Genomic DNA, 25,613 nt, shown 5'->3' on the forward strand with positions numbered 1-25,613 from the left:
CGCTCCCGACCACCTGAGAGACCATTATTTTTTTACTATAGTGTACAAGCACGACCACCACTGCTGGACTGCAGGATGGTTGTAACCATGGAAACGAGCAGTGTATAATGTGATGGAAAAATGAATTAAGCCAGCAAAGGAGGCAATATGGAGAATCACAATACATTAGTAGGAGCCTTGAATTAAAGGGGTATTCACATCTTAGACAATGGGGGCATATCGCTAGAATATGCCCCCATTGTCTGATAGGTGCGGGTCCCACCTCTGGGACCCGCACCTATATCGAGAACGGAGTGGGGAGCGCTGTGGATTTCCCGGGGTCCGTCCACCACCAAGTGCTAATCCCCGCCTCTCCCATAGAAGTAAGTGGAAGCGTGCCGCGCATACGCAGCCCATGCTCCCATTCATTTCTATGGGGCAGATGGCAATAGCCGAGCCAGTGCTCGGCTATTTTTGGCGGTCCCGTAGAAATGAATGGAGGGCGGCTGTGCATGCGCAGTGCGCTCTCCTTCACTTTTGGGGCTCCGTTCTCAATATAGGTGCGGGTCCTAGCGGTGGGACCCGCACCTATAAAAGACAACGGGGGCATATCCTAGCGATATGCCCCCATTGTCTGAGATGAGAAAACCCCTTTAACTTTCTGTACATGATAAATGCCATTTGCTGAAGTGACACAACACCATGTATTCATCTTCATACGTGTGAACAGAGCGGATTTTGCTTGAACATTCCGGGAAACTAGGCCACAAAAGGGGCGGGGCTTATAAAACGCCAGCCAAAAAGTGGATGGTTTGGGGTTGATATCCCAGGGAGTGGGGCTTAACTCTCCCAATTGTCACTTTTTAAATTATAATTAGAAGGACACAGGCAAGGACATAACTCCCTTGTACTGAAGTAAGGTTACAATGAGAAGCTGAGGCACACCCGATAGATAAAGGCTGTATTCTTTACGTCCTCCTCACACTCCCAGAGACACAAAGTCAGAAACAGAACAAAATCAGAGTGAAATTAATTTCTTTTTCGCCAGTAACACAGGCATGCAAAGCACAGCACATTGTATAAGGTATTAATATTGTATCATTACCTTTCTACGATATTTCCTTAAATCGCTAGGCTAATAAAGATGTGCAAAGAGAGGAGTTAGTAGAAGGAAAGCAAGTCAGAAAACCCCAATATCCCAAAGCTGAAGTGCCATGAGCATAGAGCAGCGTTCACACATGCAGGATTTGGATTCACATATTTAGATCACACATGAAAGATTTAGTGGAGTCACTGTGTACATACATTACATTACTTATCCTGTACTGATCCTGAATTACATCCTGTATTATACTCCAGAGCTGCACTCACTATTCTGCTGGTGCAGTCACTGTGTACATACATTACATTACTTATCCTGTACTGATCCTGAATTACATCCTGTATTATAATCCAGAGCTGCACTCACTATTCTGCTGGTGCAGTCACTGTGTACATACATTACTTATCCTGTACTGATCCTGAATTACATCCTGTATTATACTCCAGAGCTGCACTCACTATTCTGCTGGTGGAGTCACTGTGTACATACATTACATTACTTATCCTGTACTGATCCTGAATTACATCCTGTATTATACTCCAGAGCTGCACTCACTATTCTGCTGGTGGAGTCACTGTGTACATACATTACATTACTTATCCTGTACTGATCCTGAATTACATCCTGTATTATACTCCAGAGCTGCACTCACTATTCTGCTGGTGCAGTCACTGTGTACATTACATTATTTATCCTGTACTGATCCTGAGTTACATCCTGTATTATACTCCAGAGCTGCACTCACTATTCTGCTGGTGGAGTCACTGTATACATTACATTATTTATCCTGTACTGATCCTGAGCTATATCTGGTTTTACTGAATCTTTTCCCACAGAACTATACATCAATCTGCTCAGCTCCTCCTGCTCTATTCTCTGCTTCTAGTAAACATGACACCAAATTCAATGTGACAGATAAACTTTCAAAAGCTCTTTAGAAGCTGGAAGGATACCGTACGTTGTGAACCTGCGGAATACTAACACTTTTCTATCTACCAAAAGGTCAATGTACATCATGAGGGAATCATAATTAGAAAGAATTTCAAAGCAAAGGTCAGATCAACGACCATAAAAGTGAAACAGCCTGGTCGGAGGTAAAGGGCTGGCGCAATACGACCCACAATCTGCAGAGCGATGCTACCCCATGACTGATCCTATGGTATACATGCCCACTCAATGGGCAGGGGCGTACAACGCAGCCATAGGGCTCATAGCAATAAGCCCCAATGGGCCACTCAGGTACTGACTGATATGTCACCTCTTGTGCCATTTCTGACCACTGGGGGCGCTAAGTGCATTTGTTTTTACACAGCTAGTGGCAAGCACAATGGAAGCTGCATAAATGTGTAACCAGGAAGCTCCCCCTAGTGGTAGGTAGACACTAAGACAAGTAACAAAGAGAAGCAGTTCAGGGATGGTTTGCCTCCCATCACGGGCGGCCCCGTAGTCTTCTCACGACCTTGGGCTATCTATTATCAGGACACATGGTGGACTGTGTGGACTATAAGACCCAGCTTTCCCACAACTTACCAAAGTCATGACACCTAGCCTGTCCACTTCACGAGCAGGGCTGTGCGGGATTCTTCTGGGGGTCGATCGGCCACTACCAGGTGGGGACGACCCTGCGAGGGACGTGCCAGTGAACGAGGGAGGAATAGAAGTCATCGACCTGAAGCGGCCAATGTTGTCTAGACTCCCGCTGCCCACCCGAGACTCGATCTCCTCAGCTCTCTGCTCTGTGTTCTCCTTCTCCTCCTGTATTAACCTGTATATGGAAAAATAAAACCCAGAATTAAAGCATTACTAAAACAATCGGCTCTGTCCACAGGAAATGTAGTGCCCATGGGGTATATCAGGCGGGCTAGTTACTTCAACCCTTTGCCTTTGGGAGACACCTGGCACATTGAGAAACTGCCACCCAGCACTTTACACATATGGGCGTCTTCATACGATACTCCATTAAACTGACATTTCCTTTGGGAAAATAAAAAGTTTGCTGCAAAAAGTCTGACCCAAGTAGAGCCAAAAACACAAAAAAATAATAATGAAAAAAAATGTAAACGTTCAGGATGTGCATAGGTGCTACTTATGTCAAAACAGCTGCTCAACTGTGCCCACCAGTCTGCCTCCGTGGCTGTGCGGTACTCTAGTCCCGACACAGCCGATGACGGAGGGTCATGTGATGTGATGCGACCATCAGCAGCTTACATTGAACTGCACTGTGCATGCGCTACTTTTCCTTGCCGTGTCCAGTGCTATTCAACAGAGGCTGCTGATAGACGTACTGGGTCACACAACCCGGCATCAGTGACCATGTTGGGACCGAAAGCCAGCGCGGCCAGCGAGGCCGACTCGTAGAAGCAGTCAGGCAGCTGTTCACAATATATTAAGGGCTCATTCACACGATCATATGAATGGTTCCGCATCTTTTGTTCCATTCCGCGGCCACGCAAAAAATAGAGAGCTTGTCCTATTCTTGTCCTCAATCATGGACAAGAATAGGCATTTCTGTAATGGGCCACCGTTTCCGTTCCGCAAATTGAGGAACGCACACAGGTGGCATCCGTGTTTTGCGGAATCCACAATTTTCAGTCCGCAAAACACAGCAGGCTGCAGATCTGCTGCGTTCCCCCAATTTCCTACTTAATTCCTAACCTACCTGATCTCATTATTGATAGCGTCCAACTGTTCCTGCAACATAACGGCGAGGGTCTGCGCGTCTGCCTGGCCGCACGGGGAAAGGAGGTCTACGGAGCTGAAAATGGTGTCCCTGTCGTCCTCCATGTCGGAAATATCCACGTCGCTTTCGAAAGCCTGGGCGACATTAGCCAGGACGCTAGCCTGCTGGGCTCGTTCCCAGTCCTGCTCATTGAGGGTCTGTACCTGTGAACGCACACAACAAGCGACTCACTAAAAGGCGGTGACGTTTTGCTTCTGGATAAAATCCAAGCAGGAGAAAGACTGAAAACTGCAATGCACACAAATCACATGGCGGAGAGAGATACTTACGTGCTGAAAACGCAGATCCAGAGAAGAGAAAAGAAAGAAAAGAGAAAAAAAGAGAACAGAGCTTTTAGATTCAGTAACGACATATGATGGGAACTGCGAGATTCAACCAGACTGTGGGGTGGACACAGAAGAGGCTTGACTACTGCACTCACGCACACACACCAGCTCACGTATAACACTTGGATATGTTTAAAGAGGTATTCCGGTTACAGGTTGTCACCTATCCATCGGATAAGGGATAAATTATTCGTGGGGTCTGAACCCATCCAAATGGAGGGGCAGGTTGAGCATGTGTGCTGCGGCTTCATTCATTCACTATGGGACTGCCGGAGACCTGGAGCTCCATTTGGACTGGGGGACAGACTGCCTATTCACAGGATCGGTGGAGGTCCCAGTAATTGGATCAACTACCAATCTAACAGGGGATGGGGGATAACTTGGTCGAACTGGAATACCCCTTTAATGTTTTTTTTTCTGAGGCATTGAGACTGATAATCTAACCTTAGGAAAGACCATCAATACTGGTTGGGATCTAACTCCCGGTACCCCCACTGATCAGCTGAATGAAGGGTCTGCTGCACTCTGGCCGTGTCCCCTCCACTGTTTACCAGGCACAGCTCTGCACATTTTGTAGTGGCTGCAGCACATGAATGGTCTGAGCTGTAATACAGGCATAGTCACTACTAAATGGACATACAGTAGCTGGGCCTGATGATTGACTAAGTGGATGTGGTGCCGCGGCATCTTAAGGGTGCACTGACACGACTCTGTATCCATTGTACAACTTGTAGACCCGCAAAATATGGATGCGGTCTGTGTGCATCCCCCACTGAAAATATGCCTACTCTTGTACCCATAACAGACCAGAATAGGGTATGTTCTATGTTCATTGAGTTCAGGGGTAGAAACTTTCCTATAATTTGATTCAGTGACTGACAACATTTCCTTCATGGGTATGGACAGAGGTTGTCAGTACTCCCTTGGGGAGAGCAAAACTCACAGCTTTGTCAATGAAAATACTGAATAGACAATGTTCTGGAACAGAGGTTGCCCCCACATATCCGTGTATTCTATCAGAATTACACCCACAATTTTATGATAATGTACTGTCACGCTTCATGTCATGCAGGAAGTGATCTCTACTGGGTATGTGGCATGCAAAAGAAAAGCCAACCTTAGAGGGCTCATCCCGCAGAGCAGCTAGCCGTCCTTTCTGCGGTCGCCGTAGGACCAGAGAAGAACTGTAAGACTCGGGATGCCCATCAGACAATGAAGACGGGGCAAGAGCATATCTGAAGTCAGGAACGCTGCCCAGGTGAGGCCGGCTAAAAGAAAGGACATATAGATCGTGTCACTGGAAAGCACCATGTAATACTTCATTCATTCAATGGAGGCGCTGCAGGGGAAGTGAACATGTGCAACTAGGTTAAGGTACTTTCACACTTGCATTAAACTTTTCCGGTATTGAGTTCCATCCTAGGGGTTCAATACCAGAAAAAAAACTGATCAGTTTTATCCTAATGCATTCTGAATAGAGAGCAATCTGTTCAGGATGTCTTCAGTTCAGTCACTGTACGGTTTTTGGACGGAGAAAATACCGCAGCATGCTGCAGTATTTTCTCCGTCCAAAATTCCGGAACACTTGCCGGAAAGCCATATCCAGCATTAATTTCCATTGAAATGCATTAATGCCGGATCCGGCACCAAGTGTTCCGGAAAAACATTTGAAAAAGATAAATTCCGGATCCGTTTTTCCAGATGACAGAGAGACGGATCTGGTATGGCAATGCATTTGTGAGACGGATCCGCATCCAGATCCGTCTACAAATGTTATCCGTTTGCATACAGATTGCCGGATCCGGCAGGCAGTTCTGGCGACGTAACTGCCTGCTGGAATCCAACGACGCAAGTGTGAAAGTACCCTTACCACAGAGATTACACTGGATCATTGGGGATCTTAGTAGCGGGACATCACATGATCAGCTTATGTTCAGCGTTACCTCTAAAAAAAAAAAAAATATAAAGTTGCGAAAAGCAAACCATTCCTTTAAGGACTCCGACACTGAAGCTTCTTAGTTGCCATATGACAAGACAAACTCTTGCAAAATGTTTCTCGTCCCTTCCACATGTGAATGTGCAGCGCCTCCCACAGATCCAATGTGGTAAAGCGCGAAAGATAAAAAGTTAAAAAAATTTCCTTAGAGCATGGAAATAATTGGGGGCGTCTCTCCATACCTGTGGTGCAGCGACGCTGCCCGTATCCTGACCTGCTCATTTTCGGATCGGAGGTTTTCTATTTCGATCAGTAGTTGCTCCTAATAAAGAGAAACAAAACCAACGTTAACTACAAGCTGATTTTTATTTACAGCGAACAGATTGCTTTGCTTACTCTGTACAAGCAGAGATTTCTGGACAGAGTGGATAGAGGACAAGTAAAGTGTCGTACATTGACAGGTGACTGCAGGGCATTGTGGTGCATACACTGTTATCGCTGTTGCCATCGGTTGGCTGTGCAGTCACACGTCCATGTATGACATGTCGGGCCCGTCACGTAAACAGGACACGGTGATGACCCAAAGTACGGACAGCATGGAAACTATACAGAATGTAAATAGAAAGCACATTAAATTCTTAGGCGTTTGCGGATTCCTAAGGGCAATATTTTAGGGGGATGTGTAAAGGGGTTGTCCAATTCTAAAATGTGCCCCATTGGCATGGTTCCATGAAATGGGTGAACTATACTCAAGACAGGCCATCAATATTAGATTGGGGGGTCCGACTCTCAGCATCAGTTCAGCTGTTTGAAGAGGCCACAGCAACTCTGTGACAGTTGCATTCTCGTCAATCTTCACCTGCATGCCGTCTACAGTACACTGTAGTGGCGGTGGACTTTAATTACAACTGTTCATCAGATTAAAGCGAACGGGGGGGCAGCAGAGTTGTAATTACACCTGCTCGTCGCTGCAATATCGACAGCGAGCAGGCAGACAGTGAGGAGAGTGCATCACTCGTATGAGCGCCGCGTTGTCTTCATATAGCTGATCATCTGACAGTCGGGCCCCCGCCGATCTGATATTGAAGACCTATCCTAAGAATAGGTAATCAATATTACAAAAGTAGAAAACCCCTTTAAAGGAAACCTGTCACCTCCAAAAACCATTCCAAGCCACCAGCAGTACCTGACAGTAGCCAGCAACGTGTTTCCGATGGTATTTTACTTCCCTGAAGGCAGATGCGGTACTGCCGACGGCTTGGGATGGTTTTTAGAGGGGACAGGTTCCCTTTAAGGGGCTCATTTTAGGATTTCTCAGACAACCCCCTTAAACGCCATCATAAAATAGACAATGCCTCTGAAAATGTGGGCACTGCGGGGATCAGCTGATAGCCCCTAGGACTCACTACTGGCATCCCCGGCAAACAGATGATTTTGCTATGGAAGCAACGGTCAGCCAACCATTTAGGAATACATGGTGGCCATTCAGATAAGGGTGTCACAAGGCTTACAGTATGGAAGTTGCTATCAGAGCAGCTCTCCATCCTTGCTCACAGAGGGGGACGCAGAGCGAGGTTGCCTCATCTAAGACATCCATATGCCTAATAAGGCACATTGACAGGGGTTCCCATTACAGGACGACCCCTTTAAACCTTATACAACACACAACAACCTGAGCAAAACAGCTGTTCCTATAGACTTGTGGAACGCCATGCAGTGTACTCCAGCCATGGCTCTAAAACCAACCTTCTCGTGCTGGATTTCCTCAATCAGCTTCTTGGCAGACTCGACATCTCTGATGAGAGCATTCTGAAACGGTAAAGATGTACAGAATAACTCAATGTTATTAACACGTTATTGCGCTGCAAACCAGTTCGGTCATATAGAACACCTCTGTACACACTTCAGTAACGTCTGTCTGTCTATCCTGCAGACGCTGCGGACATCTGCCCTGTAAATACCTTACATAACGCACATGCTGGCAGCTCTGGGAAAAGAGTCCGTAAGGTAAAAATACTAGAATACTAAATCTAGTAAAAAATAAATAAATGGCAAACAAAAGGAGCGAGGGTTGCGCTTAACAGGAGCTTGCGCTCTAACTACAGCACTCATCAAAGAAAACCGTGAGCTCTGAACTGCAAGATGAGCTCCACTGTGCTGCCATGCAAGAAAGAGCCTAACGGCAGTCACAGCCTCCGAAATTATGTCCCATTTAGGCCCCCCATTCACATGACAGTATCAGCACATCTCAATGCTCATTCTTGTCTGCAAAACGAACAATAGGACATGTTCTATTATTTTTTTGCGGGGCTGAGGAATGGACATACGGATGCGGACAGCACACTGTGTGCCTGTCTCCATCTTTCATGGCCCTATTGAAATGAATAGGTCAGCATCCGATCCGCAAAAAACATAGTATCAGATGCAGAACAAAAATACAGTCATGTGAATGGGGCCTCGCAGCTGGGAACAGCCTCGCAGATCCGTCGCTGCCGCAATTGCATCCGGCCCTACTAATTATAACAGGGACCAGAGGAAATCTCTGGGGGGGGGGGGACAGGAAAAAGCAACCCGGCAAATAAGCCCAGGAGCGGCTGGACAAAAACTGATGCACGCAGCACATTTGCCTGGTTGCGTCCGAATCTCCACCGGTCCCCATTTTAGTGAATGGGGTTGGACGGAATTCCGACAGCAGCGCATGGCGGATGTGCCCGGCAGTGATGAATCCAGCAGGATCTGCTTAAAAGAAGATGTGATACAGGCCTAAGTCACAGTGGCAGGACTCCAGGAAGCTGAGATACGAGAAGCTGTTTGTGTGGGCTTTACACTGTGAAGCTGCTGGGTGAGGGGGTGGTGGGGAAGCATGTCTGTCAAAATAGCAGCTCTGCAGGGTCACCTAGATATATTATTGTACTCTGCCAAACAATTGTCAAAATCTGCAGTGACGCCCGATTCCCCCACAGGAGAAAAGCAGCGTTAAGACCCCCAAAAACATCTCCTTATACACATTAGCTTGTCAGCCCCCTATTAGGGTAGTGGGATTTGTAGCTTAAGTTAGCCACAGATATCAGGTTTTAGCTCCCTACCACCAATAATCGTTTCTTTCCTTTATATTCCATGAGAGAGGAATCTCTCTCTACCATATCTGACCTGTCATAGATACTGTCCACCTCCATATTAGTATAATCCCCTCCGGTAAACAGGCGTTACCTTGTCCTCCAGGGACGCCATCCTCTCCTTCAGGTGGAGCTGTAACCGTTCATTGGACTCGGAGAGAAGTTTGTCCACGGTCTCGGACAGGCGCTTATTATGTTCTTCATTCATCTTCTCTCTCTGCCGGGCCTAATAATCGGGGAGATTAAGGAGCAAGACTAAAACAGCGCACATCGACGGGTTACGCAAGACTGTCGTCCGAACGAGACTGTCCTCTTTACAGGCTGCTTAAATTAGGCATGAATATACTTAGACCGCTAATCTTAGCCGTGGTGCTAATGAATGTCAGCAGTGTCAGATTTAACCGTTAGCTTGGAATGGAGAATGGCAGAGGTTTGTGGACGACCTTTGGAGATTAAGTGTACCATATGTTAAAGCAAGAGCTGGATATCAAGTCAAAAATGAAAGATTAAAAAAGGGGAGGGGAAACAAAAAAAAAAAATTGTAAAAAAAAAAGGAGGAAAAACAAGAAAAAGAAAACCGTAATATCACAAAAAGGAAATGATCGGGGGGAAAAAAAGTGAATTTTTTTTAATTTACGCAATTATACAAAGTGGAAAACAAGACAGCAACAAACAGGAAAAAAAAGTAAGAAAAAAAATCTAATATCACAAAGAAATGATTCAAATTTTTTTATTTATACAATTAAAGGGCATAAACAAAAAAAACTAAAAAAAATATACCGGTATATATAATTTTAAGTTATAAGAAAATATGAAGAGCAGAAACATCTGCCATGGTATGCAGTTGCATTGCATAATAATGTAGAATTACTAGGGAATAAACACGTGAAAAAACGGACAACCCGTACGGACCCTGCACCAGCTGTCAGAGGACTCCGTATTTCTCAGGACAAAAACACTAGGAAACAACTAAATAAACTATTTAAATACTTCACATGCAAGGCCAAATTCAGGGCTTTAAATAAAAAAAGAGGAAGCCGCTTTGCAAATAATCTTGATTAAAAATATCCTCCTCTTTTATGTATTTCACTCCTATGCAGACCTAGGCGTCTCCATGGTTACAGACTACAAATAACCTGTGTGTAGTCTGACCCTGCAGTCATCCTCCTTTCTGCTACTTCCTATTTACCCACTGAGTGTATGATAGCATTAAGCAGGGGATGGATGGAAAAGGATAACACTTGGATGCAGGATTAGGTCATGCAAGGTTTGTTTGTAGTCTGTGTCGCAGGTTTGCATAGGAGCTGTAAACACAAAACGGTCAGCAGTTTTTTAAAGGCATCTGTCATCAGATTTGTACCCTATCAAGCTGATTAACCTGTTGCATTGCTGAGAAAATTGAAGTTTTAATATATGCAAATGAGCCTGTAGGAGCAATGGGGGCGTTGCCATTACACCTAGAAGCTCTGCTTTCTCTGCAACTGTCACGCCCCCTGCACTTTATTGACAGGACCGGGCAGTGAACACATCATCATACCTGGTCCTGTCAAAGTGCAGAGGGTGCGGCAGTTGCAGAGAGAGACGAGTCTCTAGGTGTAATGGTAACGCCCCCGTTGCTCCTATAGGCTCATTTGCATATATTAAAACATAATTTTTTTCAGCAATGCAGGCACATAGGAACATGGGACCAACACCGATGCCTTCAGCTGCCAAGTGCACATGTAACAGGTCAGCCAGCGTCATAGGTACAAATCTGCTGACAGATGCCCTTTAAATGAACACCCTACTTGTAATGCTGCCTAATTTTTTATATTTTTTTATTTTAGATGCATCAGAACAGGATAATATGGTTGCTATCTAACCTAAAGTGATGTGTAATAACCGCGTCTTACCCGCTGGAGCTCCTGGTTCTTCTCTTCCAGCTGAGATTCCATCTGACGTAACCGCTCTTCAATATTGCCATGTCTCTCCTCGGCCTATTGTGACAAAGACAGGAAGATACAGAATGTCATATCTGATCTCGTCACACCCCGGTTATCTCCGGCACAGCCACATAAATGCACAGATACAGGCGAGAATCTGCAATGTGAATAGAAGCAAACAGCGACTGTGCGTCGTGGCAGTGACTGATCATTCCGACCCTCCACGTGAAGTAGGTGCAGATGACATAATGCACAATATACAGACGGCTCTTCATTGATGAAATGAATAAGCGCAGCCATTCACAGGTCCATTTACAGGGGTATTCCCTTCTTACATAGTGACGGAGCCAGTTTATGATCGGTGGGGGGCCCTAAACTGATCCTGAGAATGAAGGGGCCGCATGGCTAATTTAGCTCTGCGTCTCCCTCTAAGTTTTCACTACATAGCGATGCTTCTGGGCAATCAGCGTCCGGCTCTATTTAGTTAAATGGAACCAAGCTGAAAAACATGCATGAAAAACTGCTTTAATAGTGCAATAAGCATCTATTCTTAAGGCTCTATGTTGTGCTATTCCTTTATTATTTCTACTAGAAGTTATGAATGAATTGCTAGCAGCCTTCAGTAAGGGTACAGAGGGGAGGTAACCAGTTGGGGGGGGGGTGTCCCTGCACAGACTCACTCTATCCAATCAGTGCTGCCATTTTCAGACTGTGCAGGTACACACCCCAAACTTGTTACCTCCCTCTCTGTACCCTTACTGAAGGCTGCTAGCAATTCATTCATAACTTCTAGTAGAAATAATAAAGGAACGGCACAACATAGAGCCGTAAGAATAGATGCTCCAGAATTGCTATTACATGGGGAATGCATGAAGCTATTAAAACTGGCATGTCAGGAAAGCTGACAGGTCCTATTTACAAGGAATTTATCATCAGGGTAGTAGGGGCGGGAGACCCTGAATCCAGCAGCATATACTTTACTGTTTTTTGCAGTAATTTTCCATAAAAATCCCTGCAGCGGGAGGCATGCGGCGGTGAGCTAACCCTGCCGTCTTCCTGCTGATTGACAGCTTGCTCCCTATCTCTAACGTGCATTGGGAGAAAGCCATCAATCCACAATGGCTCATCACAAAGGCTCCAGCCTTGGCTCCCGCTGCAGCAGATACATCATCAATGTGGCCCTTTCGTTGTCAGATCACGGGAGCCCCCACCGATCATAGAGAGATGTTGTATCCCAGCATCACTTTATAAGATGGGAATACCTCTTTAACACTGAGGAACAGGGAGCCCACAGCAAGTCCCACATAGGAAGACATTTTTACTCTGTGCAGTGTATATAATGTGCTGTTACACAAGGAAACTGTCAACAAGCAGACTAGCAGAGCAAAAAAAAAAGTACATAAAAAACAAAAAGAGGAAATCATAAGACATACAAAGATGCTGGATTTTACACTTTATAGCCAATATCAAAAATCCTTCTTAAATGGTGTTTCTCCATAGGAAACAATTATCACCTATACTTTCTGGAGGGGTGACCGCTGACCACAAGAACAGGAGCCCCCTGTGTGAACAGAATGGTATTGCACAACCATGACCACTACTTCATTCACTTCTATAGGACTGGTGGAGACGAGCACTGTGCTGGGCAGCGACTGCAGCGGTGGTCTCAGATGAGCACTAGCCCTTCTTTCACACAGGGGACTCGGGGGCCCCTGTTCTTGTGATCGGTGGGGGTCATTGGCAGAAGTAGAAATAATGAACGCAATGAAGGCTCAAACTTTGCGCTTAGAGCGTCCTTACGGTCACAACTACTGTACATCCCTATGGCTCCTGCCAAATACGGGAGCCAATTCTAACAAAATGTTCTCAAAAAGATTTTAGTCACGTACAATCAGACGGTAGGAAATCATGCATCAGCTTGTGCTGCGGAAAACGGTCTGGAAACATCTGCAGTCGTGTGTCGATCGTAGAGAAGATGACCACTACACCTGTTCCAAATCTTTCCTTCAGAAGGATTTGGACAGAGTCGATTTGACTTCTAGAATGTTTCGCTCGTTTTTCAATTTGCCATAATCCACAATGAGTCCGGCAAAGTGTTAACACCTCTTTGGCCTGACGTCACGCGGACTGGAAGAGTTCTAGAATACCAGAGGGTCATAGAAAAGTAGCTAAAAATTCCAGAAGTTCTCCAGGACTAGAAAACTATCAAGTGGGCAGCACAATGGTTAGTACTGGTGCTTTTACAGCACACATCTTCAACGCATTTATATATTCTCCCCGTGTTTGCGTGGGTTTCTGCCCACACTCCAAAGACATACCGATAGGGAACTTAAGATTGTGAGCTCCATTGGGGACAGGGAATAATGATCATGTCTGTAAAGCGCTGCGGAATATGTCAGCGCTATATACTGTAAGTATAATTAAAAAAATCGTAGGGGGTCCAATTCTCAGAATCCCTGCCGATCAGCCCATTACAGGGACCACGCAGTCCAGCGAGTGCCACATACCTTTCGTCTTTTTTTTCAGCTCAGTCCCATTAAACTCGCTGTAATACCAGACACAGGCGCTACAACATGTATGGAGCTTTACCAGGACCCCATTAATGAATTGATCGTCAGGAGTGCCAATTACTGGACCTTAACCGAACGGATATTTATGGTCTATACCAAGGACAGTCCATCGATATCTTATCGGCAGATGTCCAACACTCAGTGTTCCCCACCGATCAGCTGTTCTACAGCAGTTGCAGCGCCAAATCTACACAGCACCGTCCACCGAGCAGTGGACAGAGCTGGTTACTTCAGTCCTGCTCCCTATTCATTTCAATGGGAGCAGTGCTGCAGTAACCAGTCCCATCCTGCACTGATCAGATATTGATGGCCTATCCAGAGGAGTGGTCAACCCCTTAAATTAAAGGGTTAATAACTTCCAGGACCACAAGCTAATATAGAATATAAATCTGCTGCCATTACTGTTATCACATATTTACACACCATGTTCTGGACGACTGGGTGTCGGATTAAAGGCATCCTTAAGTGGAGCCTTCCTCTATATGCAGGCACATGTATAAAAAAAAGTGAAGGTTTATCAAGGCAGATCTTGCAAGACGGTGACGATGGCCTCCTGCCCTTACAAGTGTACTGCTGGTTTATCACAGAAGTTTCCATACTTAATCAGTCGTGTTAGTGGAAGCACAACATGCACAGTGTTTAGCAGGTGCTCAATGAATGCAGTGCAAAGGCTCACTCAGTATGGCGGACACATCCCAGCCATGGAATGGATTGTTAGGCATAGCCGCTGATGGGTGCATGGGATCCGTTCACTGCCCTTCATCAGAGAAAGCAATGGAACAAGCATGGCAGAAAACTGTGAGCAAAGTCTACCTTCCTAGGCACAGGCGCAAGTCCAAACACCTTAGCTTCCTTAGCAGCAGGCTTTCCCGGAGGCAAAAGCTCAGACTACAGAGTCAGAGGACAAGAAAAGTGACAAACACACACACGCACATACTGGGAGAAGGATGTTAGGACACTAGACGTGAGGACGACATTTCAGAATGCAGAGTTTCTTTCCTAAATCTCAACCTCTTTGCTGCTAATGGAAACCATGCAGATTTTCCGTCTGCAATTCCGCTGAAGAAAATCTGCATCATATCCATCGTGTGGGATTGTACCGTACAGCACAGGTGCTAAATGTCTGATGCTTGGGGGACAAACTACGAGGACCCCCCTCCCACACGAATCACTGGAACAGGGATTCAGAGCCCCTTGTTCGTGGAATTGAATGATGGTTGAGCATGGGCTTCTGCTTCTCCATTCTGGGTCTACGGGGGATCAAGGAAATACTGCCAGTCCCATAGACCCCCCGAGATCTCCTCACTGCCCAAACCAGAGCTCTGGATGTCTGTTCTAGCAACTGATGGGGGTTTCACTGATCATTTGTGGGACAGCCCCCCCTTTAACATACTGTCTGCAGACAATTCGACTCTCAGTCATTGAGAGAGACCACCCACTGGACTCCAACCCACAGCGAGCAGGGATTTTAATAAAGCCCAAGGTACAACACAACTATACATAGAACTGCTCAGCTCCTCCAGCTCTATAACATGCCGTCTGGTCAAAGCGATAGGTCGGCACAGAAATCAGGTGTATATATGTGATCCGGAATTGAAAGGTGCCTTGGCCCAGAGGCGTATTCTCATTTATAATTATACAGCAGGAGGACGCAGACCGACTACGTAAAGCCTAGGTGACAATAAGAACAGACTACAGGTAAGTAGCATAACCACAGGCATATTATCACGTTCACCTTGGAGAGGGCAGCGACTCTCTGCGCCAGTTCAGCCTCCACCTCAGGCAGGGTCTCCGCTTTCCGTATCGTCTGCTGAAGCTTCTGCTCTGCCAGCTCGAGACGTTCCTGAATCTGGCGGTTCTTTTCTTCACTCTGGTGATAAGATCACAAATCAGTAAGCTGGAAGGTGGCTACATGACAATGCTCCATTCTTCACATCTCCGTATAGGTGTACCTGGCGGAGTACCGATTCCTTATTAGCGATTTCGTTTTCAAGTTTATCATTGAGGTCGTGCACGGATGTGGCTTCACGCTGTGCAGCGAGGTAGCGTTTCTCGAGAGTTGTAATCCTCTCCTCCATATCGTCCTTTTGGGCCATGGCCTGGGCAGGAAGCAGCGATAAGAAAGCAGTCAGCACACACCAAACACTACTTTGATCTACTTCATGCAATAAACCACTTTTATCCTGACTATGCAGAATACTCTTCCCGTCACATACTGTCAGCAAGATCTTATATCTGGAACAAATCACATCCTTCATTTAAAAAGGCTTTTTCAAGTGATGACCTATCCTCTGGATAAGTCACGAGTATCTGATCGATGAGGGTCTGACACCCGGGAACTTCGCCAATCAGCAGTTTGAGAAGGCACTAGCACTATGGTCTTCTCTCTGCTTTTCCTAGGCCGAGTGACGTCACATTCATCGGTCACGTGGCCTAGGTGCAGCTCAGCACCATTGAAGTGAATGAGGCAAAGCCGCAATACCAAGACCTTGTACGGCGCTATGACTGGTGAGCTGAGAGGAGGCCGCGGCGCTAATGCGAGCAACGGTGCCTTTTCAAACAGCTGATTAGGGTTTCAGGCGTAGGACCCCCAATAAAAAGACAGGATAGGTCATCAGTTCCGGTTTCTTGAAATTGATGACCTATAGTGCGAGTGCCGTCTCCCCTTCGAACAGTTGATGGGTGAGGTCTGACCCTCACGGATGTGAAAATACGGACCGATTCTGCCTCTAAAAGACTAAAATATCTGGAAGCGGATTAGACACTATTGGGCAACTGCTCCACGTCTGCCTTGCATCAGTGTTAATAAATCCCCCCCCCCCCCCCACCCCAATGTCTTCCTATTCTGTGCCTGTACCGCTCTGTGCACCTCTCTTCTCACCTCTCGTGTGTCACGTTGCAGCTTTGTGTTCATCTCCTCCGATTTAATGAGATCTTTCCTTGCCGTGTCCAAATCTTCCTCCAGCTCAGTAACCCGGTTAGACAGGATGGCCAGGCGCTCCTTCATCTGACTCTGCTCCTTCGACTGTTTCTCAATGACGTCCTGAAGCTCAATGACTTTCGACAGGTCTTCATCGTGATTTAAAGAGCCGTCAGAAGATCTCTGTCGTAAAAAGCAGAATTAATATGTCTGCCTGCGGGAAGCCAACTGATCGCATTAGGAATATATGAAGATGAAATCAAATCATCACAAGTCAGAAGACATTCTGTTTCATAGTGATGGACACCGGCACATGGCGAGCTCCTACATTATCGCCAGCACGGGGAGGACTGGCGCATGCTGGTAATAGAGAAGAAAATATTTATAAGAAAACTGCATTTAAGATTTGGTGCTTCTTAAAAGGGTTTTCCAGGACTTGACAAGCAATCGTCTATCCTCAGGATAGGCCATAGATATCTGACTGCTGGGGTCCGACACCCCACAATACCACCGGTCAGTTGTTTTAGAGTAAACCCCGCACCAGACCGACAGCGCCCTTCATCGTGCAGAGGACAGAGCTGGTAACTGCAGGGCTGCTCCCATTCACTTCAATGGGAGCAGCGCCGCAGCTAGCAGCTCCATCCATTACACACAATGGATGGAGCTGTGCGCTTCTGGAACGGAAGTTAGTCAAACAGCTGATTGGTGGCGATAAGGGGTGTAGGATCCTCGCTGATCAGATATGGATGGCCTATTCTGAGGATAAAATCCTGGTAAACCCCTTTAATATCCCAAACAACGCCTTTGTACACTGCAATAGCCCTGCGATCAGATAGGAACTGGCTATCATAACTTACTATGGTACAGACAGTTCAGGTCAGGGGAGCCGTTGTCAGCCCGGGAGAAGAGGCAGACCTACGGATGCAGGCCAATCATGCTTGTGTGCATGAGCCCTAACGGCAGTTTCAGATGTGCCAGATAGTTACCACCATTGCCACAAATCAGCAGAAAAATCTGCATGATGTGCTGCGGATTTAACCCTTTGCATTACCGCTTTTCTGTGAGCCTACTAATAATTACACATGGATCATTTCCACTAACTGCAGATAAAACCCCATCCACATGTATTGTGCTGTGCCGATTAAAGGACATGACCTAAAAGCACAGGCAGGAGAACACATTTACCACTAAAATACTCATACGTTGCACTAGCAATCCCCAGAGACAAAATCTGCTGTGCCCTTTAAATAAGAAAGTGCCGCCGAGTATTCAGCCTTTCACATGACTCTTTGTGACTGCTGACAGCTAGATCAAATCATGCATTCCAGGGGTCTACTCTGTAGCGTGCAATTTCAAGAAATTAATTCCTGCCACTAAAAGAAAAAAAGGAGACTAGTAAGGAAGGAAAAGCTGTAAGAGGGAGAATAAACAGTAGTAAAGAACAGAAAGAGGAGGAGTAGTAGTGGAGGAGGAGGAGGAGGAGGAGAAGAAGAAAAACAAGCAAGGTGGAAAAAGTGTTGATTTCAGATTAGCAAATAATTGCTTGAAGGTACTGTTATTTACCTGCTAGTCTGAGAAAGGAACAGTTGTATGTAGGAGAGGGAGTAGTAATCAGAAGGAAGAGAAAGACATGTAGCACGAGAAAGGAAAAGGTGGCAGAGAGGGGCGAGAAAGGAAAAGGTGGCAGAGAGGGGCGAGAAAGGAGAGGCTGGCATTGGAGGGCGAGAAAGGAGAGGCTGGCATTGGAGGGCGAGAAAGGAAAGGCTGGCATTAGAGGGCGAGAAAAGAAAAGGCTGGCATTAGAGGGCGAGAAAAGAAAAGGCTGGCATTGGAGGGCGAGAAAGGAAAAGGCTGGCATTGGAGGGCGAGAAAGGAAAGGCTGCCATTGGAGGGCGAGAAAGGAAAGGCCTGGCATTGGAGGGCGAGAAAGGAAAGGCTGGCATTGGAGGCGAGAAAGGAAAGGCTGGCATTGGAGGGCGAGAAAGGAAAGGCGGCATTGGGGAGTGCGAGAAAGGAAAGGCTGGCATTGGAGGGCGAGAAGGAAAGGCTGGCATTGGAGGGCGAGAAAGGAAAGGCTGGCATTGGAGGGCGAGAAAGGAAAGGCTGGCATTGGAGGGCGAGAAAGGAAGGGCTGGCATTGGAGGCGAGAAGGAAAGGAAAGGCTGGCATTGGAGGGCGAGAAAGGAAAGGCTGGCATTGGAGGGCGAGAAAGGAAAGGCTGGCATTGGAGGGCGAGAAAGGAAAGGCTGGCATTGGAGGGCGAGAAAGGAAAGGCTGGCATTGGAGGGCGAGAAAGGAAAGGCTGGCATTGGAGGGCGAGAAAGGAAAGGCTGGCATTGGAGGGCGAGAAAGGAAAGGCTGGCATTGGAGGGCGAGAAAGGAAAGGCTGGCATTGGAGGGCGAGAAAGGAAAGGCTGGCATTGGAGGACGAGAAAGGAAAGGCTGGCATTGGAGGACGAGAAAGGAAAGGCTGGCATTGGAGGACGAGAAAGGAAAGGCTGGCATTGGAGGACGAGAAAGGAAAAGCTGGCAGAGGCGGACAAGTCGAACAGAGAAGATGGCAGAGGAGGTTGAGTAGAATGGAGAAGCAAGCAGTAGGACAAATGATTTGGCAGTGGAGGTCAAGGGGAAGGGGGAACACTTATGTGGGGAATGTACCATTAGTACTACACGTGTTTCACTATTCCTTTGACTGACGCGCTGTCCTGCCGCCATGCAGCCTCACCTTGCCATTGGTGCTGGGTGCATTTTCCTGCTCGTGATCTGAAGTGCCGTCATTATAGCTTTTCTTCTGATTGTTCTGCTCCCGTGAAATCATCAGCTGGAAGGGTGACAGCAGCATATTAACTGTAGAAGACTTTACACGGTGGACTAAGAAATGACATATACATATGTGAAGCGCCTCTTACCTCTTTGTGCGTTATTGCGAGCTCTTCTTCCAGTAAGCTACATCTCTCCAACGCCACTCGTAAGCGTTCCCTCACCTGAAGAGATTACATTACAGAACTGAGGAATGGTGACCTGGAACATGGAAGTCCTAGCGGGGTCACTGTATAAAAAGGCCTGCAATGGCCGCCACGTTATACTACATTTTATCTCCGGACAAACACCTGGCCCGAGGCTTGCCCCAGCAAAGTTAAGCTGGCCGCACTCATCCTATAGCCGTCAGTCAAAAGCTTGGCCGACAGTTCTCTCTCCCGTCTACCCCATGCAGAACATGGAGGAGGTTAATATCACTTGTCTAAATGATCCCTTACTGCTAAACTACAAGTAGTACGTTAGTGAGATGTACTGGACAGATGGAAGGAATTGGGACTACAGGATCAGACTACATAGAGTTTGTAGTCTGTAACCATAGCAACACACATTCTATATAGGAGCTGGATACATATAGGAAGAGAATAATTTTTATTTAGGACCATATTCAAAGTTCCTGCATTTTTTTTAGGTGCACTGGAATATAAACCTTCAATCCTACAGCTCTAAACAGGAGCCGTCACAATATCACTTCCCCCAAAAACCTCCGCCGCTCATGTAAACTGTCCTTTAAGATTCAGGAACTAAGCCAAACAAAGAGTTCCAAAGAAAGGAACCGAAACGTGCTGCTCTCAGAAACCAGTTTCGTCCCCATTAAAGTATTAGTCTGCGTCAGTCACACGCCGGCGGCATGTCAGGATCCGTCACACACACATTACCTTTTCATCTAAAGCTTTGTGATGTTCAAAAAGAGACTTCAGTGCTTTCAAAACTTCCACTTCACTCGAGACCCCGGCTGGCGACTGAGCCTGTCTCTTCACCACCGTCATCCTGAGAGAACGCTCATGCCGGGAAACGAGACACTCCAAATGTTCCAGAAGAAGCTGCGAAGATCGTAAAGTTGTGAGAATAAGAGAGAGAGGAAGCAAAGTGGAGACTTCCTAGCAATAACGGGAAGCTGTGCTGCCAACACTTCGGCCCCCTTCCCCGACATCTTACCCACACGTTGCACCGCAGCCCACGAGATTCTTACCCGGGTGTTGTTCCTCTCGGCCTTTAACTCGGCAATTTCTTCCTCTCGCTCCAGCAGCTGTTCCCGGCAGATATTCAGCTCTTTAGTCAGCGCTGCAAACTCCTTTAAGAACAAGAACATTCACTTGTAAAACCCCATTGGCAAATGTAAAATCTATAGCTAGCACGTACGGTGTCAGCTCCAGGGTAGGTTTGGGATTTGCAGCTGTAAAACGAGCAGACGTGACCTCAATATGAATGAGACATCAATTATTGAACAGGTACTTTAAAGAGCATCTGTAAGCATGATCAACCCTATTAAACCATACTGCCTGTTAGGGTTGATCATGCTGAGTGAAACAACTCCTCTCTTGTTGAAATCCATGGTCTAGTTCCTGAGAAATCCGCAATTTATTGCATATAACCAGAGGTGTTTGGAGCACCGAGGGGTGGCCTAGCCCCTCGGAGCACTGCCTCATCACCAACTTTCCTCCTTAGTCACCAGCCCCTTCCCCGTGCAGACATCCTCACTGTCTTCCTGCACAGCCCTGTAATCTCACGCATGGTGAATGTTCAACTCGTGCGCAGTACGGATCAGTCGGCTTTCCCTGATTCTAATATCCGAACGTCATCGGCGGATGGACAGTCTGGATCTCAGCATGAGGGAAAGTTGGTTGAAATGCTGCGCATGCGCCGACCAAACATTCACCAGCACGTGCGCAGGACTACAGCAGCACCAACATAAAAGCTGCATCTGTAATTTTTCACCTTTTTCCACCTGCAATTTCATGCAGAGGAGCACAAATAGTGCAATTCTAATAAATGGTGCAATGTTTCCTTCTGTATCTAGTGAACGGAACCGGATCAGTGATAACCAGAGCTAGCAGCGTGCTGGAGCGATTCTCTAGGACTATAGAAATGCACAGAGCTCATTTTACTGGAAATACCGGCTCTAGGGTCCACCCGTGAGCAGGCACATGCTATACATATGACCCAGGGGATGAGTAACCCTGCAGAGCGTGCAGTCACGCTGAGACTATCAGTACAGTACACGTCCAGGAAACTGTTCCTCTCTCCGTACAGGGAAATCTAGTTGGCCCATTACATGGTAACCCTGCATGGAGCCACAGCAGATCACAGCCATCCCTCATTCTCAGGCCTCATGTACACGAGCGTGTCAGTTTAGTGAACAAAATACGGATGCAGTCCGTGCGCAGTCTGCATACTTCTGCAGATCCCATCGACATCAACGGGTCCGTACTATATCTTTCTGCGGAACGGCATACGGATGCGGTAGCACATGGACGATCTGCATGCTTTCCACATCCGTATGTTCGTTCTGCAAAAAGAGAGAGCATGTCCTATACCTGACCGCAAAATGCAGATCACAAACCCACCGAAGTCAACGGGTCCGCAAAAAAGGCGGATGCAACACGGACAGTAGCGTAATGCTTGTAGGGTAACAGGAATCTTATAGGATGGAGTTCGTTTTCTTTTTTGATCCTTTGCTTCCACTGTGGGGAACCGGCCGGCACTTATCCCTGATGGCTTAGCCTCCTCTGACATGGTCATCAGCCGGCTGATCGACGATCTAGCACAGGGATCAGCAACCTTCGGCACTCCAGCTGAAGTGAAACTACAACTCCCAGCATCCAAACATGTTCGGATGTTCTTCTGACTCCTAGAGAAGTAAACAAAGCACTCTGGGAGTTGTAGTCTCTGAACAGCTGGAGAGCCGGAGGTTGCCGATCCCTGATATCGCCCAGCGCTCGTTCAGTACATATAAGTGCAACATTCGCCCTACTATATGTGGATGATACGTAAATACGACTGTTCTGCCCATACAGCAATCACCCTACTACATGTGGGTAATACGTGAATACAATTGTTCTGCCCGTAAAACAATCGCCCTACTATATCTGGATGATACGTGAATGCGATTGTTCTGCCCATACAGTTTCTTGGCAGCACATCTCTGTTGACATGCAAAGGGGAAATGAGCCGCAGTATCCTGGCGCAGCCGCTACACAACGGGCGGCGTCTTCTGCTTCTCATACTGGCCACTGCCAAAACAGCTGATCGTGGTCGTGCGGGGTGTCGGAGCCCCTCCGATCGGATACTGAGGACCTATTCTGTCTCTCTGTACATGAAAGACCCAGTGATCAGGGAGTAGAATCTCCTGTTTCCTCCATTGCAGTCTATAGGAGACATTACAGCAGCTATTCTCTATTCTATACCCACTAGCCCAGGGAGAACTGAGAATTAGAGATGGAGTCTTGAAAGACGAATGATGCAAGTCATGTAATAGTCGGCTTATCCCGAAATGTCACCTGAAAGCGTACATTATAAGCGAGAGCCAGTACTTGCCATGAGCTCACTCACAATATTCAATCCTTTATTAGCTAAACAGCCTGCCAACCATGCTGATACATTGTAGCAAACTTTCAGCTGTGATAAGTTCTGATTGCAAGTTGTATGTCCTCCTCCTCGTAAGACCCCATGTACACGACTATTTTTTCCCGCATTTTTTGAGGATCCGATGCGGACCCATTCATTTCTATGGGGCTGCAAAAAATGCGGACAGCCCACCGTGAGCTGTCCGGATCCGTATGTCCATCCTGCAAAAAAAACACAATGCACAAGAAAAGGCATTTTTACAATGGGGCCCAAAAAAAAAAAAAGGGCGAGTTGGGTTTAGACTGCATCCGGATCCATCCATTACTCGGATCTGCGATTTGGGGCCTGCAAAACATATACTGTTGTGTGCGTTAGGCCTAACGCTGACATCCTACGAAATTGGTCCTGGCCTGTAGACGCCCCTGACCTTGAGAAAAAAGAGATTGTGAGCTCCACAGGGGAATGGACTGAACGGCAGGCAGCCACGGGATATATCTAATCTAAAGAAAAACCACGAAAACAAACGTCTACTGAAGATCTTCCTGAAGCTTCACCTTTGGCTGTAAATTCCTTGCAGACCAAGGCGAGTTAATAATTACAAAGATCAATATCAAGTCCTAGGGACTGTCACTCTGTAGACGGATCCTCGCTTTTTACGCACTTGAGGAAACGGCCGAGGGTTGGTGTCCCATGTGAATTGGGCAAGCTGTAACCACAGGAGAGGAATGGCAATTTGTCTTCAGTCTCGGCTCATTTCTAAAGGATTTGACTGAAGGACAACAAGTGCCTAGAGGAGAGGAATTCCAGGAGAAAAGGCGGGTCACCGACCCCGTGGTCAGCGGGCCCGCTGTGCATGAGAACACAGCTGACACCAGCTATACCCGGGCACGGCAAACAACATGTCTGATGGGGGAGAATCTAGAGCATAAAGCAAGGAGACAAAGTGTAAACCGAGCAGCGAGAGGAGCACTTAAAGGGACTGTCCAGGCCAGAAAAACTATTTCCGAGTTTTTAATACTGATCAGTCTCTGATCGGTGACGGTCTGACTCCGGGTTGACCCGCCAACCAGCTGTTTGAAGAGGCCGTGGCACTCATTTCTTCCTAGGCCAGTGACATCACTGTGCATTAATCATATGGCCTATGCAAATGAATGGGGCTGAGCTGCAATACCAAACACAGCCACTATGAAATGGACGGCGCTGTGCATGGTAAGGAGGCCGCTTTATACAGCTGATTGGTGGACGTGCCCCCACTGATCGGATACCGATGACCTATCCTGAGAGTTAAACCCTTTAAAACTCGAGTCTGATCCTTGGAGGTCCGACCACTGGGTCCCACCCCCACTGATCGTGAGATAGGGATAGAGATAGAGAGATATATATATATTATTTACGGAGCAGCGTTCGAGCATGCACGCCGTTGCCGCCAACCACGTCTATGGATCTGCCAGAGATTGCAGAGTGCTGTACTGGTCTCCCCTTCAGTAGTACCCCGGAGATAACTGGAGACGGAGCACACGTGCTTGACCGCCGTTCTGTTCATACTGGGAGGCATAGGACTACAGTTCTTGTGATCAGTGGGGTCCCAGCGATCAGACCACTATGGGATACTGGTCTCTTGGCCAAAGTGGAGAGCGGTTACAAAGAGCGTCTCTCGCTCTGGAGGACCTGACCTGTCCTGTATTACACAGCCAACCCATATGAATAAGAACTGTGCAATGTTTAATTTCCCCTGTGGAGGCGCCAGGTTTCTGATCGGCGCTGATCGCCGGGGAGTATAAATATGTGGACACTTCGTGATCAGCCTTTTATCAAGTAGGGATTGTCCAAAGGAAACAATACGATGGCTCTGAAATGCATTGGCATGATTTACACCTCGATGGTCTATGACTGCGTCCCCACTCCTGGGACCACCATAAGGCAGTAGCACAGGCTGAAGCGCAGTCGCCGCCTCCGTGCAGTCCCAAACGGCGACATCCCTACTGCTGTAAATGGTTGTGTAGCTCAGCCGCAGCGGGGGGAGGGGAAGATGCCATGCAAAATGTGCGGAAAGCAAGGAGACAACCTAACGGTGCACTACAATTAGCGCCATTAGAAGTTGTCACCTGTACGCCATGGGTCGGCAACCTCTGACACACCAGCTGTTGTGAAACTACAACTCCTAGCATGCTCTATTCACTTCTATGGGGGGTTGAGAGAACAGTCTAGAAAGTGTGTATGCTGGGAGTCGTAGTTGCATCACAGTTGGAGTGCTGGAGTGTTGGATAGATGACACTAAGGACACGGTCGTGTGACTGGGGGCCTATAGATGCCTCGGACAGATGTGTCAGGAGCTTTCCCAGACCACACGACAGGTGGACATCGAAAGCATCCTCGGCGCTTCGTGTCATCTCCTACGGGCATGGTCGGATGTCTTACACCAACAGAATACACCCAACTCTACAGTGCAAAGGAAAAAGGGTCAAGGCGGCCATGTTGGATGTGTTATTTCCTGCAGGAAGTTCTCACTGGATGGGTAAACGTCTACAGAATCCTGGTCCAGACAATGGAGAAGCTGAAGCGTGCCAGAAAAATCCCACTCCAGATCCAAGAGGAGGGAACGGCACGTGGAGATCTGT

The 25,613-nt window shown here is 47.1% G+C and overlaps 1 protein-coding gene across 9 annotated transcripts in view; it reads right to left on the minus strand.

Annotated features, from left to right (window-relative positions):
- The window catches only part of PPFIA1 (PTPRF interacting protein alpha 1), a 66,786-nt gene that overhangs the window by 23,152 nt on the left and 18,021 nt on the right, over window positions 1-25,613 (minus strand). For 5 of the 9 annotated variants that reach the window (XM_044270830.1, XM_044270828.1, XM_044270827.1 and 2 more), the window contains exons 3-17: window positions 20,621-20,722; window positions 20,307-20,471; window positions 19,521-19,595; window positions 19,337-19,432; window positions 16,573-16,794; window positions 15,644-15,790; window positions 15,427-15,561; window positions 11,092-11,175; window positions 9,294-9,425; window positions 7,830-7,892; window positions 6,326-6,405; window positions 5,265-5,415; window positions 4,091-4,093; window positions 3,741-3,964; window positions 2,612-2,846 (exon numbers count right to left, since the gene is read on the minus strand). In XM_044270830.1, the coding sequence (XP_044126765.1) occupies window positions 2,612-2,846; window positions 3,741-3,964; window positions 4,091-4,093; window positions 5,265-5,415; window positions 6,326-6,405; window positions 7,830-7,892; window positions 9,294-9,425; window positions 11,092-11,175; window positions 15,427-15,561; window positions 15,644-15,790; window positions 16,573-16,794; window positions 19,337-19,432; window positions 19,521-19,595; window positions 20,307-20,471; window positions 20,621-20,722 (1,914 nt within the window). The remainder of the gene's footprint in view (window positions 1-2,611; window positions 2,847-3,740; window positions 3,965-4,090; window positions 4,094-5,264; window positions 5,416-6,325; window positions 6,406-7,829; window positions 7,893-9,293; window positions 9,426-11,091; window positions 11,176-15,426; window positions 15,562-15,643; window positions 15,791-16,572; window positions 16,795-19,336; window positions 19,433-19,520; window positions 19,596-20,306; window positions 20,472-20,620; window positions 20,723-25,613) is intronic. The other 4 variants (XM_044270831.1, XM_044270829.1, XM_044270832.1 and 1 more) reach the window with 1 other exon arrangement.

This window comes from Bufo gargarizans, chromosome 10 (genome assembly GCF_014858855.1).
Source record: "Bufo gargarizans isolate SCDJY-AF-19 chromosome 10, ASM1485885v1, whole genome shotgun sequence".
NCBI classification, from domain to species: domain Eukaryota; kingdom Metazoa; phylum Chordata; class Amphibia; order Anura; family Bufonidae; genus Bufo; species Bufo gargarizans.